This window comes from Psammomys obesus, unplaced genomic scaffold (genome assembly GCF_907164565.1).
Source record: "Psammomys obesus unplaced genomic scaffold, mPsaObe1.curated_primary_1811, whole genome shotgun sequence".
NCBI lineage: Eukaryota > Metazoa > Chordata > Mammalia > Rodentia > Muridae > Psammomys > Psammomys obesus.
Window position 1 is genome coordinate 18,480,725 of NW_026596046.1, and position 18,095 is coordinate 18,498,819.

The 18,095-nt window shown below is 51.5% G+C and overlaps 1 protein-coding gene across 1 annotated transcript in view; it reads left to right on the forward strand.

Annotated features, from left to right (window-relative positions):
- The window catches only part of LOC129688420 (uncharacterized), a 12,447-nt gene extending 2,095 nt beyond the window's left edge, over positions 1 to 10,352 (forward strand). Inside the window, exon 3 of the mRNA XM_055623243.1 lies at positions 10,319 to 10,352. Coding sequence (XP_055479218.1) covers positions 10,319 to 10,352 — 34 coding nt within the window. The remainder of the gene's footprint in view (positions 1 to 10,318) is intronic.
- Positions 10,353 to 18,095: the final 7,743 nt, after the last annotated feature.

Genomic DNA, 18,095 nt, shown 5'->3' on the forward strand with positions numbered 1-18,095 from the left:
CCCTGCGCGCCACCTCCAGGCCCCTCCGTCCGCGCCGGGTTCGGCTCCCGGCCCCGCGAACTCCCGGGGCACACTGTCTGGGAGCCCGCGGGCGACGGGGCGAGGGAAGGGCCGGGAGCCGCGGGGAGCCCAGGCCGGCCCTGGCTCTCCCGCGGCCCCCGCTCCCAAGCCCCGAGTTTGGGGAGAGTCGCGGGAGGCGCCCTGGGATGGCCGACCTGTGGTAACTCCACTCCCAGGTCGGACCTCACAGCGGCAGGGCAGCCCTTGAGCCTCCTCCTAGAGGAGTCACAGTTTTATTTGCTTCTGTAGAGACAGGTGGGCAAACAGAAATAGCCCACCCCCTTTTTTGTTTGGTCTCTCTTTTTTTTTTTTTTTTTTTTTAATATATACCTTCCCCCTCCCACCCCACCCCACCCCCGCCCCACAACAACAGAGAGCCAGGCACCAGGCCAATGAGTTCCCACTATCTTCTCCTTATGTACATACTCTAATCCACATAATCCGTTCAGGCTGACATTATTAATCCCACTTAACAGATAAGGAAACTGAGGCACACAAAGTTTAAATAATTTTCCTTAAATGACACAATTTTAGCAGGCCTCAGATTTGGCAGCGTGTCCCTCCGAGCTACTTACAATATACCAGCCGGAGCTCTTCCCTCCCTGGGTTCCTGCCCTAGAAAACGGCTGTGCTACTTGGCTGAGGTCAACATTCTGCTTGAGCTGAGAAAGAAGAGGGGAAACAGGCCAAGATCTTCCCAGGCTGGGTTGCTCCAAGGTGGCCAACGGCACATCCCTCCTTGCTCTCTGAGAGATAATCTCGGTATATAACCCTACCCCTTCCTTCCCTTGTGTGTCTTTAACATGGTTTCCAAAACAAGGGCTACTAGGAGCTAGGCTCCATCCTCGGCTGGCTGCGAATGTTAACTCTTGCCCCGCAAACCCCAGAAAGGTCGCTCCTCCATACCTAGGTACCTTTCCTGTATCCATGGGTTGTGTTTTTTTCGGAGGATGGAATTTATCCCAGGGAGGTTAACTAGACTAAGGATCCAGGAGTGGTAGCAACTGCCTATACTCCCAGAACTGGGAGGCTGAGGCAGGAGAATGGCCACAAGTGTTAAGGCCAGCCAAGACTACATATCAAGACTTTGTCTCAGAACCCCAAAATAAGCACACACATATACACACACCCTTAGGGATATACATATATATTCCTAAAGTCATTGACGTGGAAAGTCATCCAGCAAAGTTGGCTTCAAATCCCTGTGCCAACCGTAAATTCTCAGAGGCTCAATTTACCCCGCTGAAAATGGGAATGTGTTTGGACTTAATCGAATCTGTCATTATTTGAGCTTCCTTAAAAACACTGCAGACGTGGGGTCCCTAAAAGTTGAAAATAAGCCTGTAAGTCTTTCTCAGATTGGGGACTTTCCCTTAGAAGGAGCCAGGACCTATGGGGACCACTACGGGGTAGGCCCTAGACGCGCCACGCCGTACACAGTTGGGAGAACAATACTCTTGCGGTGAGACTGAGTCAGGAAGTGAATCAGAGTTTTTCCTCGGGCTCTGAGCAACAGCACCCATTTAGGGGAATTAGGGACAGGGTTGGCTCTATCTAACAAGGGAGTCCCCCATGCGCCTCGCCTCCCAGTTGTCCTGTGACCTAAAAGGAAGGTTACCCGAGAATGAAAGGCCCTGTGGTTTCACCCTTCCTTGGAGGCTGGCCAAGACGAGTCTCTGTGGGTCTTTGGAGGGGAAAAACTAGCAAGGCTGCCCGGGAGCACAACCATTTCCTCTTGCCAACCCTCCCCGTTGGTGATGCCTTGAACAGGGAGCAGAATCTAGACAGTGCCTCTGAGTGGTGCCTCAGCGAGGGAGACGGGTGTGGGGGGAACCCAAGCAGGTGGGCAGCTGCCCTCCTAACCCACAGCTGCTGGCACTTTGTCCCTTTCCCATTTGGAAGGTCACATAGATTGCATTTGCAATAGTTCTGCTGACAAGAATCTGAAAGCCTTTCTCATACTGGTTAGAGGGAGACTCTCTTTCCTCTCTGGAACAAGTCCCGCAGGCAGGTATTGGATTCTTTATCATTCTTAGCATTGACCTGAAGCCTAAGCATCCAGGAAGTTCAGCTGCCTCATTTAGCACTCAGTTCCTGAGGTGAGTCCTCTCTGGCAGCAGTTCTATAGAACCCTTAGCACTCAAAGTGACTGGAGTCTAGAGGAGGAGAAGCAGGGCCATCTGGATGGGGATGGGGGGAAGCAGGGCCAGCCAGGTCTCTTTATCCTTAGATCTGGGGCTGATTCATACCTAACCATTGAGAGCTTTAGTGCTGAAATCCAGCCAGTCCACTTGTCCCCTTGGGAAGCTGTGGTAGTCTCTTTTTTTTTTTTTTCAAACTTCTCCCCAGCCCGAGGCACCCAGAAGCCTTCAGGAGCATCCGCCCTTGGTTTAAATCACCTTAACACACACATAGCCTGTTCGCGTGTGTAAAGGGATGGGAGAGCGTTCTGCTTTCTTTTTTCTTATGTAAATGCTCAGGAATGTCTCCATAGCTCCTATAATACAATAATGAAAGCTCCAAGCCATGCAAAACCAAATAAAGCGTGCTCATACGTCACCAGCGAGTCCAGAGAAACCAAGATCCATCTCCGCTGCCTCTACTTGCCTGTTGGCTGCGCGTGCCTCCTCAGTGAGCCTCTTGTCACAGCAGGCAGTAACTTTCCGGTTCTGGCTAAACCACTTTGGGAAAAAACCCTTTATAAGACAGGCCAACTGGTGTCTGTAGGTGGGGGGAGGAGCTTCCAAGCTACAAGTGATTTGATGGTGACATATCTGGTCACGTTGGAACTGGATCCCAATCTGACTAGCCCTTCTCATTTTCTCGTTTATTGGGGTGGGTCTGCACTTACCTTTTACCTCGGGCTCTTCTGCACCCCAGTCACTTGATGGTTTAATGGCTTCCTCTGGCCAGCTGTATGTCTTCAGCCTCACCTTCTGTGCCAACGAGTGCTGCCCACAATTAGGCACCTAATAAATGCTTTGGGGTGCAGCCCTGTTTGCCAGGCACCCGCTGAATACCTGCTGGGTGCTGGGCCCTGGTGCCTCGGCACATGTAGCTTAGGGCTTGTCCTTATGAGGCCAGAGTTGCCTCTTACCTGAGACCAGGCAGGATCCTTCACTTTTTACCTTTGTGACCTGGCTACTCCACCCAGCCGGCTGTTCTTCCTTCACCCTCCCATCCGGTTACCATCACTTGAGGCTGAGTTTTCCCGTTGTGGCCTTGCACAGTTTCTCTACTTCAACACTGTAAATGCCTTGGGTCAGCCAGGCCCCATGGTGTGCACTGTCTGGGCACTAAAGAACACTGGCCACCTCTGGGCTCCATACCAGATGCCACTCCCACAGACGTCCCCACCCTCCCCCAGGTTGCTAGACTTTGTCAAACCCCTTGCAGCGACAGAACTCACTCCCCGGGGAGAACACCGATCCACAGCAAGCAATGGGAAGTTCACAAGGTGGAGCTGGATGTGCCAGTCTGGAGGCATTAGGAGTTGTCAGCCAGGAGCCCTACGCCCAGATGGCTCCCAAGCGCCAAGCCACTGTGTATGGCCATAGGACAGTGGGCCATTTAGCGTTCAGAGCCAAGGATGTTTCACGTGCTTATGACATCTGAGGACATCACTTTCATAGTGTTAATAACAAGGTGAAGCAAAGCTCACACTCTGTTGACTAAAGTGGGGAAAGTGAGACATCATGGAACCAGACATGCATTTATTTAGAAAGCAGATCTCTGGTTGCCTGGGGAAGTGAGCAGGGAGGGGTGGGAGGAAGCCGTAGTCATGATGGACATGTTCCTTATCTTGATTGTGGTGATATTTTCATGTGTCAAAACATACTAAGTTGTATACTGTACCACATCTTTATATTCTATAGTATGTCACACGTCAATAAAGCTGATTTTGGTTGTTTACAGTTTTAGTGCTTCACACACATTGTTCTGAAAATTCACTTATGGAGCAGCCTATTTCTTTACTTTAAACAAGAGTTACTGCAGTACTAAAAATAATAAACTAATGATTGGTGTGATGGTTACATTTATAACCCCAGTCCTCAGAGAGGCTTGGCTTGGGTTTGAGGCCAGCCTGGACTACATAGCAAGACCCTTCTAAAATAAAATTCACTCATATGATACATATCTGTGATCCCAGCACTTGGGAGGCAGAGGCCAGCCTTAGCTACAACCAAGTTTGAGGTCAGCCTGGACTAATGAGACCTTCTGTCCAAAAATAGGGGCGGGGGGGGGGAAGAGAGGGATACGGAGGTTAAGTCCAGCGCTGATCTAAGGGCAGAAGAAGGTAGAGAATGGCCAGCTGGGGTTTTGTGGAGAAGCTGTTGGTCCTCCGGCTCAGGGAAGCTTAGTCCTGTCAGATGACATCAAGCAGACACGTCTGGAACAGCATTATCAGGGGCTTGGGAATAAAACAATGAATGTACTGTGGGTAGCCAAGAAAGAAACAGACGGCCCTGGAAATTATAGGTTCCTCCACCAGCTTTAATCCTTAAGCCAAATACTGCAAGGGGAAAAGTCGGCTAATACCTGGGGAAGGGCGGCGCTTTGTCCACATGGAAGGTACACCTGGGGAGCAGGGCGCAGAGCTCTGTGCCAGCCTGCTCTTCACAGGCTGCTGCCCGCCCGAGAGGCTGCACCCAACACACACACCTGAGGGGCCCAGGAGAGAGGTCTGTGAGTGGCAGGCCCAGGGACCTCTGCTGGGGCATCAGGTACCACTGGAGACCCCAAGCTCCTCAGGAGCCCTGGGCACAGTAAAGGGTTCATAAGCAGTTCATCTCTCAGGTTACCCGTGGTAGGTGCTGTGATAAAACACCCACCAAAAGCAACTCTGGGGAGGAAACAGTTTCCTGCTCAGGATGGCATTCCAGGCCCAACAGTCCTACTTAGGTTAGCCAATCCCATGGAGGCAATCCCTCATCTGAGGGCCCGTCTTTCCAGCCGTGTCAACTTGACAACTGACGCTAACCATGGCATTGGCCATGGCATCTGAGTACCTTCAGATGCCAGACTGCTTCCAGTGTCCCCGCTGTGAGAGGGAGACAGCAGACAGGGAGTCCAGATCGCCGGGAGCCATCCGGAAGACAACAAAGGGGCTAGAGATGCATCTCAGCGGTAGAGCACTTGCCAGCACCTTCAGGCCCCGGTTTTGATCTCCAGGACTTGCTGGCATTGCGCTGCACACCTGTAATCCCAGCACTCAGAGCAAGAGGACTCTAAATCCAAAGTTAGCCTGGGCTTTCCGGTGTGATCCTGTCTCAGAATCGTCATCCTAATGATGCGGGTCTGATTTGGGGAGTCTGACCCTGAGGGGTCAGCAACGGCCTATGAGGACAAACGGTCTTTCAGCCAAGTCTCAAAAAAGAAGCCAAGGTGTGAGATTATAGAGCGAGGTGAAGAGAGCCTTAAGAACAGTGGTTGGGGAACAGACAGACACTTGGGAGAGAGAGGGGATAGGAGTGGGAAGAGATGAGAGAGGTGACAAGGACAAGATCACAGAACACTTGACAGGCAGAGCCTAGATGCCAAATTTAGTGCTCAGAATAATGGACAATTTTTATAGAGTTTTGTTAATCTGCCCCCATTTATTTATTTTTAGTTTTACTATGTAGGTAGGGTTTGTCTGGAACTCACTAAGTACCCCAGGCTGGTCTTAAACACACTCATTTGCTTCCTTTTTTAAAATAAGAGATCCTACTGGGCGTGGTGGTGCACGCCTTTTAGCCTAGCACTCGGGAGGCAGGGGCACTGTGAGTTCGAGGCCAGCCTGGTCTACAAAGTGAGTCCAGGACAACAAAGGCTACATAGAGAAGCCTGGTCTCAAAAAAACCAATAAATAAATAAATAAAAGGTCCTTCTGAGGCTGGGTGGTGGTGCACATCTTTATTCCCAGCACTCAGGAGGCAGGGGCAGGTGGATCTCTGTGAGTTCAAGGCCAGCCTGGTCTACACAGAGAAAGCCTGCCTCAAACACACACAAACACACACACACACATACACAAAGGTCCGTCTGTCTGCTACTGCACACAGACACAGACACACACTTGTCTACTGTGGGGAAGCACGGACAGGGACTTACAGTACCCCGGCATAGTAGGTATTATGAATAACCCTCCAGACATGACATGGGGACCGGCCTGGGGAAGCCGGGTGACTCTTACCAGTCTGTGAAGAGGCGTGTGGACTCTGAGACGACCTGGGAAGGGCGGGGACAGACGGAGAGGTTCTAGGCACCCATAACTGAAAGTGGGCTCTGCCAGGCGATGCACTCCCACAGCTCAGTCCAGTAGGCGGGATAAGGGGCTTCTCCCCACACCGCCTCTCTGTGGGCATCTTTGGAAAGAGACAAAGTGACCCCTCGATTTAACATCAAGAGCTCACAGCCTTCTTATACTTAGGCCTTACAACAATGGCCTCAGTTGCGCTGGCTGCACCAAACAACAGGGCTATTGCTGTCCCCATTTCGTGGGTTCTGAAACTGAGGTCTAGAGCTCTTGCCCCAGGGACGGTTAGGAAAAGGACTCTGGATTTAGATGAGGGAGTATGAAAGGGGACAGCCCACCCACTTGGGCCACTCTGCCTTCTGTCTCTGCCTGAGGGCTGAGCTGTGGCTGAATCAGACCCAGTTCTCTTGGAAAGGCTCTGTGGGTGGTACAGCTGTGGTTCACACTTGACTTTCCTGGATCAGTCTTGCTCACCTGTGTTGTTACAGTTGGTACACGCCGATCTTTCCATAACGTTCACTAATGAATCACCCAATGCCCTTCCCCCTGAGCTTGGCAGGAGATGGTGTAGCATGCCTGGGTATTCCTCCCTGGGGGCTCAGGTTCCTCATTTTCCCCCAACACGGCATCAACAGTCAAAGCTTCTCGTGTCAACTGAATGCTTAGCACAGGGCCCAGCAGCCACCAAGGCTGCTGTGACCTTGACTGTGTTGTGCCCTCCAGATAGCTGTCACCGTGGACCCTGAAGTACCGGGAGTTCAAGGTCTTCCCCTCATGTGGCTGTCCACATTCACCACTCCCTTGGGTGGTCCCTGCTCCCAGGTAGCCTACCGGTGGCTCTTTGCCACTGGTACCCTCCGCTCCTTCACGCTGAGGTCTGAGGTACACCACTGGGTAGCCTGGCCTCAAAGCGATAGTGGCTCTGCTGCCTCCTGCTTTGTGCTTGCTGAGCGCTCTCCTCACAGGGCGGGCAGGCCCCGCCCTCCTGACCTGGCTCTCTCTTCCTCTTGCCAATGCAAACATGCTCTAATTTGAGCTCTCCCCACTGCCTGAACACAGCGCCTCTCCACCTTCCTAATGCTGCACCCCTCTAATGCAGCTGTGGTGCCCCTCAACCGAAAAGTTATTTTCATTGCTACTTCATAACTGCCATTTTGCTGCAGTTATGAACTGTGACGTAAATATCTGTATGCAGCATATCTGACACGTGACTCCCAGGAAAGGTCAGTTGACCCTCTAGGGGGTTGAGACCCACAGATCGAGAGCCACTGTCTAAACAGGAAGTAGATCATGGGGTCCACTCCGTGCCAGCATACCTGAGGTTTTATTTTTGTTTTATGTAGCCTAGGCTAGCTTCAGACTTCGTATGTAGCTACAGAAGAGCGCCTGACCCTCTTGCTTCCCCTCCTGAATGCTGGGTTTCAGGCCTTGACCTGCTTAAGGCTGGTTCTTTTGATGCTGTGTACCTTGCCTCTTGCTCCTGCGTGACTCTCAGTGCAAGATGTATGGATGAGTCAGGACATGAAGGTCAGAGCCCGCAGGGAGACACAGAGCGCGCTTGCTGCTGCCACTGCCCTCCCTGTCACCCTCTACACAGCTCAGCACGGTTGTTTTGTTTTTCATCTTACTTATCCCTGCGATTTGTTTGCTTGCTCAGGGTTCACTCTGTGGTCCAGGCTGGCCTGGAGCTCACTGTGTAGCTAGAGTTACCTTTGAACTCTTTGATCCTCCTGCCTCAGCCTCCCTCGTGCTAGGATTATAAGCTTGTGTCACCATGCTTGGATCTCCAGTATTTCATTTTGAAAACACACACACACACACACACACACACACACACACACACGTCTATTTTTACACTTACCTTTTCATAGTGCATGTTCCCTTACTTAGCAATATATCTGCATAAAGAACCAGGCACAGGATACGCAGACACTGAGTTGGGGCATTGCTCAGTGGGAGAGCACCTGCTGATTCTCTGTCTGGCCCTAGGTCTGAGGGAGAGCATCACAAAAGCGAATGAATGAACGAATGAACAAATGAATGAAAACGGCAAACCCAGCAAAATGCTAAGTAACTATGAGTTGAATGGAACCACATGATGTTATCTGTCTGACACCAAATTGCTACTAGTGGAAAGATGACCAATTAGAGCCAATCTTGTCTGAGGGTGACATGCCTCAGGAGGCTGCCATGTGCTGGGGATGACTCAGTCCTCCCCCTCTCTTCTCTGTCTGAATTTCTGCGGCACTTCCATTTGCACAGCGGCCTGTTACATCATTTGGACCTCACTTGGCTTCAACGCATCATTTCCACGTTAAATCCACCTCTGTTCTCTGCTTGTTTGGCAGCAGCAATTAAAAAGGATTGTTCCAGCAGGGCGTGGTGCACACACCCGTAATTCCAGCGCTCAGGAGGCAGAGGCAGGTGGATCTCTGGGAGTTTAAGGTCAGCCTGGTCTACAAAGAGAGTCCAGAACAACCAAGGCTATACAGAGAAACCCCCAGAACCTCAATGAATCACCTTTCTCCCGGCAACCAAAAGACAAAAACCCCTGCTCTGTCTTAGGGGCACTGAATAGCTTTCTCAAGGTCACCTGTTCAGAAAATGCTGTCACAATTTCAAGAAGAAATCTGACTCTGGGGACCACTAGGGCTGGTGGGTGGCAGGAGACCCAACCATGGTCTTTGACATCAGTTCCTGGCAATGGGAGCTCACTCTGGCCAGACCAGGAGTATCTGGGACCTGAGGCAGAGGGTGGAAGGAAAGCAAGCAAGATGGTCATGTCCCTGGTGGAACCTGGACACCCAAGATCCTTTTTCCAAGTAGTCCTGGATCTAAGCATGTCATGGCTGGCCAGGTGACAGGGACTCCTCTCACCCAAATCAAAGTTAGCAAACGCACACGCCACAAATGCCATTTAGACTATAACAAGGCCCAAGATTGTAACAGTGACTCTGTGTCGGTGCTGGCAGAGGACTGACGGTTCTGTGTGATCTCGCAGAGCCCTTGGCAGGCCAGGCAGAGCTCGGACTGGCAGTGCTGAAGACGGGAGTGTGTGGGGCCGGATGTATGTAGTTTAGTGGCAGAGCACTTGCCCAGTCCTCAGCAACCTCCCCACACACACGCACATCACACCCAACCCCCCAACATACACATCACCCCCTCACACACACACCATCATACCCCCCACATGCACAGAGCCACACAGAAAGGTACACTCATGCCCACTGTTCCCCAGCAGCGCCCACCCTGTCCCCTCCTGCCTCCCTTCCTTCCCCGTCTCCTCTGTCCCCACTGCCCTTTGCTCATCCCCTGTTCTGGGTCTGTTGGCACCTGAAGCTGGAACTCCAGGTCCCAAAGAAACACAGGGTAGCCAAGCAGGCCTGGGGTTGGGGTGTCCAGCCAAACTTAGATCCCAAGTCACAGCCAGTGTCACAGGATTTCCTGGCAATAAGTAGATCCTTGGGTCCAGTCTCAAGATGCAGGATGACCTGGTGGCAGCTTACCACAGGCCGGAGCAGCAGCACGGGGTGAGCAGTTGTCTCTGGGGTTCACCCAGACACACCCGGCTGAGACCCAGCCCCTTGTGCTGCCTCTCTAGGCAAGAGGTCCAGAAAAGGACCACAGAGCTTGATGGTCCATCAGCGCAGGGCAGTGTGGTCCTCCCGGTTTTAGGCCCAGGTCTGAGGGCGCCAACCGGCTTCCGCTGTCTAACAAGGCCTGTGCTCCTCGGAGAACCTTGCCTTCGTTCTTCGTTCTTCTTTTACCAACACAGCTGGCTATAGAAGCCAAACACAACAAGGCTCAAGTAAGTGGCTTCATCTTGCAGGACAGCCCTCTCTTGGCTTGACGTGAAACAGGTATGTATATTGGGGTTTGGTCTCTATTAGAATCTAAACTTTTCTTATTTAAAACATTTACTTTCCCACATTACAAAAAAGAAAAAAAAAAAGGATCTTTTGTAAAGATACCACTGCTCATGTGGGCTATACTGGTGACTGTCTAACCATCTTTCCACCACAGGGCCTTTGCACCAGCCCTACCTTGGCCTGTGTGAAAGAAAGAAAGCGGTGGTAGTTTACTACAGGAGCTGGCTGCCATCTTCCTGAGCAGCGACCCACGGTGGGTAGTTGCCGCTTTCCTGAGCCCAGGGTGGTTCCCTCTTTCTGGAGACACTCAAGTAGAAAAGGATTATGGAAAGCTGTGTCGGAGAGAGGTAGGATTAGGACCGTTGAGTTTTCCCTGCTCAGGAAACTTGTAGAAGTTTGCAGAACATCTCCCCTCTTTCCCAAAGTACTCTCTGGAAATTTGAGACCATGGATTGATCTTCTACCAGTAGGCTTTCCCTCGGTCCTCTGCCCTGGGTGGAGAGCCCTACGACCCAGAAGGCTTGGGAAACAGGGTGGAGTGGAGCCGCCTATCAGAGCCAAACAAGACTGTCTCACGAGGAAACAGCAGAGGCCTGCTCAGGGCTTAGCAAACAGAGACAGGGGTGGGGTGCGGCCAGCCTTCATGCGCACCAACCTGGGTCTATTTGAGGAATGGCTGCCGGTTCTCACGGACACAGTGAACCTCAAATGGGACCCCCTTTACCTGCTACACATCCTAAAATTCCGCTATTAGAGACAGTTAGGGTTTTGAAATTTTGTTTAAGAAATGCTTTTTCTGTGCAACTTTTTTTTTTTTTTTTTTTTAAGTCACTGCATGGTCCAGGCTGGTCTCAAAGTTGCCAAGCAGCATCTTGTGCTAGGATTACAGGTGAGCTACCACACCTAGCTAGGGTTCTTCGTGGAGTGTGTGTGTGTGTCTGTCTGTCTGTGTGTCCATAGATGCACCATAGGTGTGGGTGGAGGCAAGAGGCTAACCTGAGGTATCATTGCTTGTTCTATGAAGACAAGGTCTCTCACTAGAAGCTGAAGCTCTCGCTCAGGCAAAGCTGGCCTCCAGCCCCAGGGATCTGCTAGCTGCTGACTCCTGACTTCTGGGATTACAGACATGTCACACCATCGTTACTTCCTGGTGCTGGATTCTGCTCAGACCTTGCAAGCACTTTAAGGACCGGGCCATCTCCCCAGTCCTGGTTTTCTGCTTTTAACATGTACTCATGGAGCCGGTGGCGGTGGCACACACCTTTAATCCCAGCACTCGGGAGGCAGAAGCAGGCAGATTTCTCTGAGTTTGGGGCCAGCCTGATCTACAGAGTGAGTTCTAGAACAGCCAGGGCTACACGAAGGACCCCCATCTCTGAAACAAACAAACAAACATGTACTTATGGGGCTGATGGTGGCTTGGGAATAAAGCGATTGTCTAGCAGAAAAAAGTTTCAAGTCCAGTCCTCGGAACCACCAAACAAACAGGAAAACCAAAACCAGAATATGCCCCGGGAGGGCCGTGTGTTCTGCCATAGCAACCACATAAACCAGGTCTGAATTTGCATGTCATCCCTGACATGGGTGAAGACAGAGGTGATGGGAAGCACGATGCTGCTAGGAAAAGAGGACCTCCGAGTGCTGTTCTATATGACTTGAGTCCTCAAAACTGAGGCCTCAAGACAGTGATTGTGACTTCACGGATGGATAACCCTCAGTGTGGGCCCTAGCCCTTATCTGGGGCAGGAAGTGGCTATGGGTAGCCTGACCCAACTTGAAATCCCCACAGTGTAACTTTTTTCCCCAGGACTTGTCTTCACAGAAATAGGTTACTGGGGCATCTTACCTGTGAGGAGCCTTAGGGGAACTTCCTGAGGGTTCACTGAAACAGGCCACGAGAGCATCTTTGTTAAGCAAATTCACAGCACACAGCCATCACTTCTTCATCCTAGCCTGCGACAGGCATTCTTAACCCATGAGGAGGGACGCCCCCTTTGTCCACAGTGTTCCAGACAGCCGCTGCTGCTCTACCAGGGTTTCCCCATATGCTCTCGATGTGGGGGTGCATGCCTATAATCCCAGTGCTTAAGAGGTTGAGGGAGGAGGGTTGCTGTGAATGCAAGGTCTTCCTGCGTTACGGAAGGAAGCCAGGCCAGCCTGGGATACATAGCAAGACCCTGTTGGTTTTGTAGGCTGGGAGCTGGGGCCCAGACCAGAGGTCTTGTGTATGGATGATGGGGCCAAGAAAAAGTGCCCATGAGTCACGTGGCCGGCAGAAGGTGCCATGCCAGCCCTACATGTCAACAAGCAGAGTGTGAAGCCCCGGGGTGCTTGAGTGACCTTATAAAATTTGGACTTTCTGAGTTCCATGAGTCAGCTGGGCAGCACTGGACAGATGTTGGGAGGCCCAGTGCCCAGATGGGCAGCTGACTCCTCATGTCCATTTGAACCTCTAGCCTCAGGGTCTATCGCCTAGGCCAAGTCCCCAGTACCAAGGGTGGTGTCTTGGCTGAGTGTGTGACACGAGTGACACACGTGTGTCCTGTCTCTTGGATTGACCATGCAGGCACAGAAGGCAGAGCCTATACAGCGGAACAGCTTGCCTGAGGGTGGCCCCACTCTGGATGGCTCGGCTCTCCCCCAGGTTCCCGATCCATTGCTGAGGAAGCTGACCCAGAAAGAACTTTGTGAAGCCTCAGTTTCTTCATCCATTAAACGGGGATAATAATGCCTCCCCCTGCAGCAATGTCACAAGAACGGGGTGAACTAATTCTATAAAAGGTTTGGCATGATGCCTGGCACACAGCAGGTGCTCACAGTGGACGGTTGGCCAGATAACCCGCCTGGGGGACTTTTCCAGCTGCCAGAGGCCAGCCTGCGACCTGTACCTGTGGGAACGGCTACCTTACACCTGTTGAGTAGACAAAGTACACTGGCCAAACTTGGAGGGCGAGAAAATTTGTCTCGATGTGGGAAATGGCCCAGAGTATTGTTCTCAAACATTCCCCGACCAGGCTTCAAGCTCGCTGATGTGTTTATGTGATCACCAGCATGTGACGGAGGCCTCTCCCTTTCCTGTCTTTCCCGCAGAGAATTCTTAGTATCTTCTGGGACCAGGATGGGCAGAATCATACTGTTCCCAGTCAGAAACAGAAGAGGAACGTTCCTGCCCACTCTGCCTCCTCCTTGTACCCCAGGCCATTCCCTGCTCCTCAGTCCCATGTGCCCACTCATAGCTCCAGAGAAAAATGGAAGGCTCTGGGTGGGAGGAAAGAAAGCTGTTGTTAGCTGGTATGGTGGCACACACTTTAATCTCAGCACTCGGTAGGCAGAGGCAGGCAGATCTCTGTGAGTTCAAGGCCAGCCTGGTCTACAGAGTGAGTCCAGGACAGCCAGAGCTACACAGAGAAACCCTGTCCCAAAAAACAAAACAAAAAGAAAAGGAAAAAAAAGATGTTGCTATTATTTATAATGACTTAGTTATTTTTATTTTGAGACAGGGTCTCACTAAATTGTCCAGGCTGGCCATGAGCTTGTATTTCTCCCAGTCCATCCTCCAGATGGACATCTTTGAGGTTAGGCCTGTATTTCCTACCAGGCCTAGCGTATTCTGCTGTTTGTTCCTCTCACGTTTTTCTCAGTGAGTGGACCTGAGCTTCCTTTCTGCAGCGCATCGTATCCCCAGCTGCTGCTTTTCCTGCTACATCCCTTCCCCAGCATGTGTGAGGTGCGGGGTTCTATTCCCAGCACTGCAAAACAAACTGGGCTGCCTGTTGCCTGGTGAGAGGCTGGAGGCTGGGATTTTATTTTCTTCTGTCAATTTTTTTTTCCCATAACCACAATTTGCATTTTTTAAAAAAAATCAGACAAGCAGGCCAGCCTGGTCTAATGCCAACTAAGCAGCGTCACACAGTGAGACCCTGACTCACACACACATGTAAACACAGAACACTACTCATGCTTCTCTACCCATCCATCTTCCATCCCTCCAACATGAACCCAGAGCCTTGAACAGGCAAGGCTAGGGCTCTTCGTCCCCAGCCCTGATAACTCTGTCCAGCACCAGCTGACCGGAAGCCTCAGGTCTGGACTGCAGCTGTGAACCCAGCAGGCTTCCTTCACCTATCTAAGCAGCCATCAGCCTAGGGTGGGGCTGGCCTATTGCTCAGAACCTAGTCAGCTTCCTTGTTCCTCAGTCCTGGGAAATCTCTCAGCCCAGCCGCCTGAGCATCAGGCCCAGACCTCTGTCTCCTGGTATCAAAGGACACTGAGGCGTGGCCCCGGGGGCGTAGGTGGGAGGGGGACCGACTCCCTGAGGAAACGGGCCAGGTGGAAGGATAGTGACCGGCAAGGGTGACGTTTTCCTCACATCCTTTCATCTGCCCCACTGCGTCACGCCTGAATGAGGGTCCTTTGGAGGAGGGGCCGGACTCCAGGCAGTCCCCTGAGGAGCAGCAGGAAGGTGTGGAGAGGGGATAGGTTGAGAAGAAAACACAGCAGAGATGCCCCATGTCCCCACCAGCGTGGACCCCTCCCTGTGGCCTCTCAGACCTTGTCTACCGCTCATGGCCACAGATGCGCTGCTGTCAGGGACTCTCCCGCTTCACACTGTTCTGAAGTCGCTTCAGGCAGGCAGATCTGTGGATACTGAGTGCCAGTGACTGACCTGAGGCCAGCAGCTTCCCTCACCTGGGGAGAGGCTCCTAACATTTGGGCTGGGGCAGTCCTTCGGGTGAGGCTGCTCCTGTCTCTAGCAGATAAAGACACCAACTCCAGTCTGATACATGGGGCGGGGGAGGAGAGAGGATGTCTATAATGGGAGCACTTGGGAGCTGGTGCTGATGGATCAGGAGTTCAAGCTCCAGGCCAGCCAGAGCTACAGAGCACGGCTTTCGGACATCAACAACAGTCCCTGTCCTGGTGAGGGTGGGGCCAGGACTCACGTCCAGACCTTCCAATCCAGTGTCCACTACCTAAGAATGGCCACACAAGTGTTTCCTGTCCCAGGCACTATTCCCTCTCTCCTGTCGTGAGGGGGAGCCCCATTGTCGTGGGGCAATGGAGCTGGCCCAGTGGCTGCTTGCTGGATGAAATATAGTGGAAGTGGTGCTGTTTGGCCTCCAAAGTCAAGAGCTACCTTTGCCTCCATGCTTGCTCTCTGAACCCCTTCGGCTTCGGTGAGGAAGCCCAGGCCACAGGGCAGAACCTCACAGAGACACAGCGTCTGGCTGATGCTCGGTGATCTCTGTTGGCCGTCCCCAGCACTAGCAGCCAGCCATGTCTGTGAAATCCTTGGCGATTCTAGCAGTGGCTCTATGTGACTTTTCTCAAAGGATGGACCCAAGAACCTGTAAGTCAGTGTTTGACTCTTGAATAGGAAGCCAGGAGAAAGAATTTATGTTTCAGGTCAGAAACCACTGGGCTTTGGGCCAAGAAAGTACTATGATTACAGCAGTGGCCTCAGAGGCCATGTGCAAAGTAGAGCGTCCAGGGGTAGGGAGTTCAGTGAGGAGGCACCTGCCCCAGGCCCGGATCGGTGAGGCATGGTAGGACACTGGAAAGGACACAGAGCCTAGCTGGGAGGCTTGGGCCTGCAATCCCAGATGCTGGGGAGGCCGAGCTACAGAGTGAATTTAAAGCCAGGCAGGGCAGCTAAATGAGACCCTGTATCAAAAGAAAAACAACAAGAAAGACTGGGGCTGTAGCTCAGTGACAGAGTCCCACCTGGTGTCAGCAAGGACCCAGCCTATCGATCACGCTATGGAGAGGAGTGGCTTCCAGGAGGTCTGACCTACACATACGGAGACTGTGGTATGGACACATTCCGTCCCCAGCCACCTACCCACGCCCACACACATAATAATAATAACGTTTTTAAAATACACACACAAAAAGAAAATAACACAGAAAAAAAAGTAAATACATAAGGAAGACAAAAGTTTTCTTTTTCTTCCCACACAAATTGTCTAGGTTTAGGCTGAGTCTCACTTCTCTAGAGACAGCCCCTCTGTGGCGAGGAAAGGTCTCTTCCCTCCCTCCCCCACCTCCCCAGGAGAGCCTGTGCCCCACTTGGCAGTCTTCCTGAGAGCTGGATTTTACTTCTCATCTTGTTCGTTTGCTGTTTTACTTAAATCATTTTGTTACTGTTGAAGAATTAAATACTTCCGTTGCTGATTCAGTTACTGTTGTAGACAAGGTCTTATTACTTAGCCCAGATTGGCCTAGAACTTGCTAGGTAGCCCAGGCTGGCCATTACAGATAAGTACATATGCCCAGCTAAGAGTTAAATGTCCGTGTTCCTTAGAAACAAGGACAAACAAAACCGCTGACCTATTTTATCTGTGTGTATGTATGTCTGTGCCCCCTATGCATGCCTAGTGTCCTTGGAGGCCAGAAGAGAGTGTGGAGGCCCCTGAAACTGAAGTTACGGTTGGTTGTGAGCCCACCCCGGCGCAGGGTCTCCAGCCTCGCCCAGTTTGGGCCTCTGCCTCAGTTTTGGCCTTTGTTTTCCCAGATAAGATCTCAGGTGTCCCCGGCTGGTCTTTAACTCAGTAGCTGAGGATGACCCTGAACTTTTGGTTCTCCTGTGTCCATCTCCCAATTTCGGGTTTCAAGTATGCACCACACTCTTCATACGTTACTGAGGGTGGGGCCCAGATGTGTATGCTATACGAGGACTCTACCAACTGACCTCAAGTTTAAGCTGTTTTTTTTTTTTTTTCCTTCTCTGTTAGATATGGCTTTTCTTTTCCTTCTTTCAAGGTTTATTTATTATGTACACAATGTTCTGCCTGTATGTACGCCTGCACACCAGAAGAGGACACCAGAAGAGGACACCTGAGCTCACTATAGATGGCTGTGAGCCACCATATGGTTGCTGGGAATTGAACTCAGAACCTCTGGAAGAGCAGCCAGTGCTCTTAACTGCTGAGCCAGCTCTCCAGCCCTGTTGTCTTGACCTTTCAAGACAAGGTTTCTCTGTGTAGCACTGGCTGTCCTGGAACTCACCCTGTACACAAGGCTGGCCTCAGACTCCAGGAACTGCCTGTGATTGCCTCCCACGTGCTGGGCTTAAAGGGATGTGACATCATACCTGTTTTGGTTTTCTTATTTTTTTTAAAGACAGAGTCTCCTGCAATCCAGGCTAACCTTGAACCCCAAGACATAGCCAAGGATGACCTTGAACTCCCAATCCTCAAGTATCTACCTCCCGAGTGCTGTAACCTTTTCTTTTTCGGGGAGGTGTCTGGGATTGAACACAGGACCTTGGCTGTGATAAGCCTGTACCTTCCTACTGAGCTCCACCCCCTGAGCTACCCTGCTGTGCTCTGCCCACACCCCTTTGCCTGAGATAACTCCTATCCTCGGGGTGGGGGGTGGGGGTGGGGGAGGTGCTGGTCACTGCGCCTGCTGAGTGCACAGCTGGATTTACTTTACAAAATCTTATCGAGCTGCACACTTAGAAAGTGCTCTCCCTTCTTTGTGTGTGCAGCGAGTTTCAAGTTTACCTTAAAAACATTATTTCTTGCCCGGAGATCATAAAAATATTCTCCTATATTTTCCTCTCCGAGTTAAACTTTTGTTATTCACATGTGAGCCCCAAACCCACCTGGAGTTGGGAATGAGCTAATTTTACTCTTCCCATATGGATCACCACTCGCCCCGACACCATTATGAAAGAGTCTGCCTTCTCCCGTGAGTTGGAGTTGCCTCTGTCATATGGTGGATTCTGTTGGCACTGTTCCGTGGCTGTACCTCCGTCCCCACTGCTTCTCTTCATAGCCCGATGCCAAAGCCTTTCTGTCTTAATTTCTTTAAAAAGAGTAAATATCTAATGGGGCACAGTGACACCTTCCTGTCTGCTAATTTGTGAGCAGAAGTTAGCCTTCCTTCCTTCCTTCCTTCCTTCCTTCCTTCCTTCCTTCCTTCCT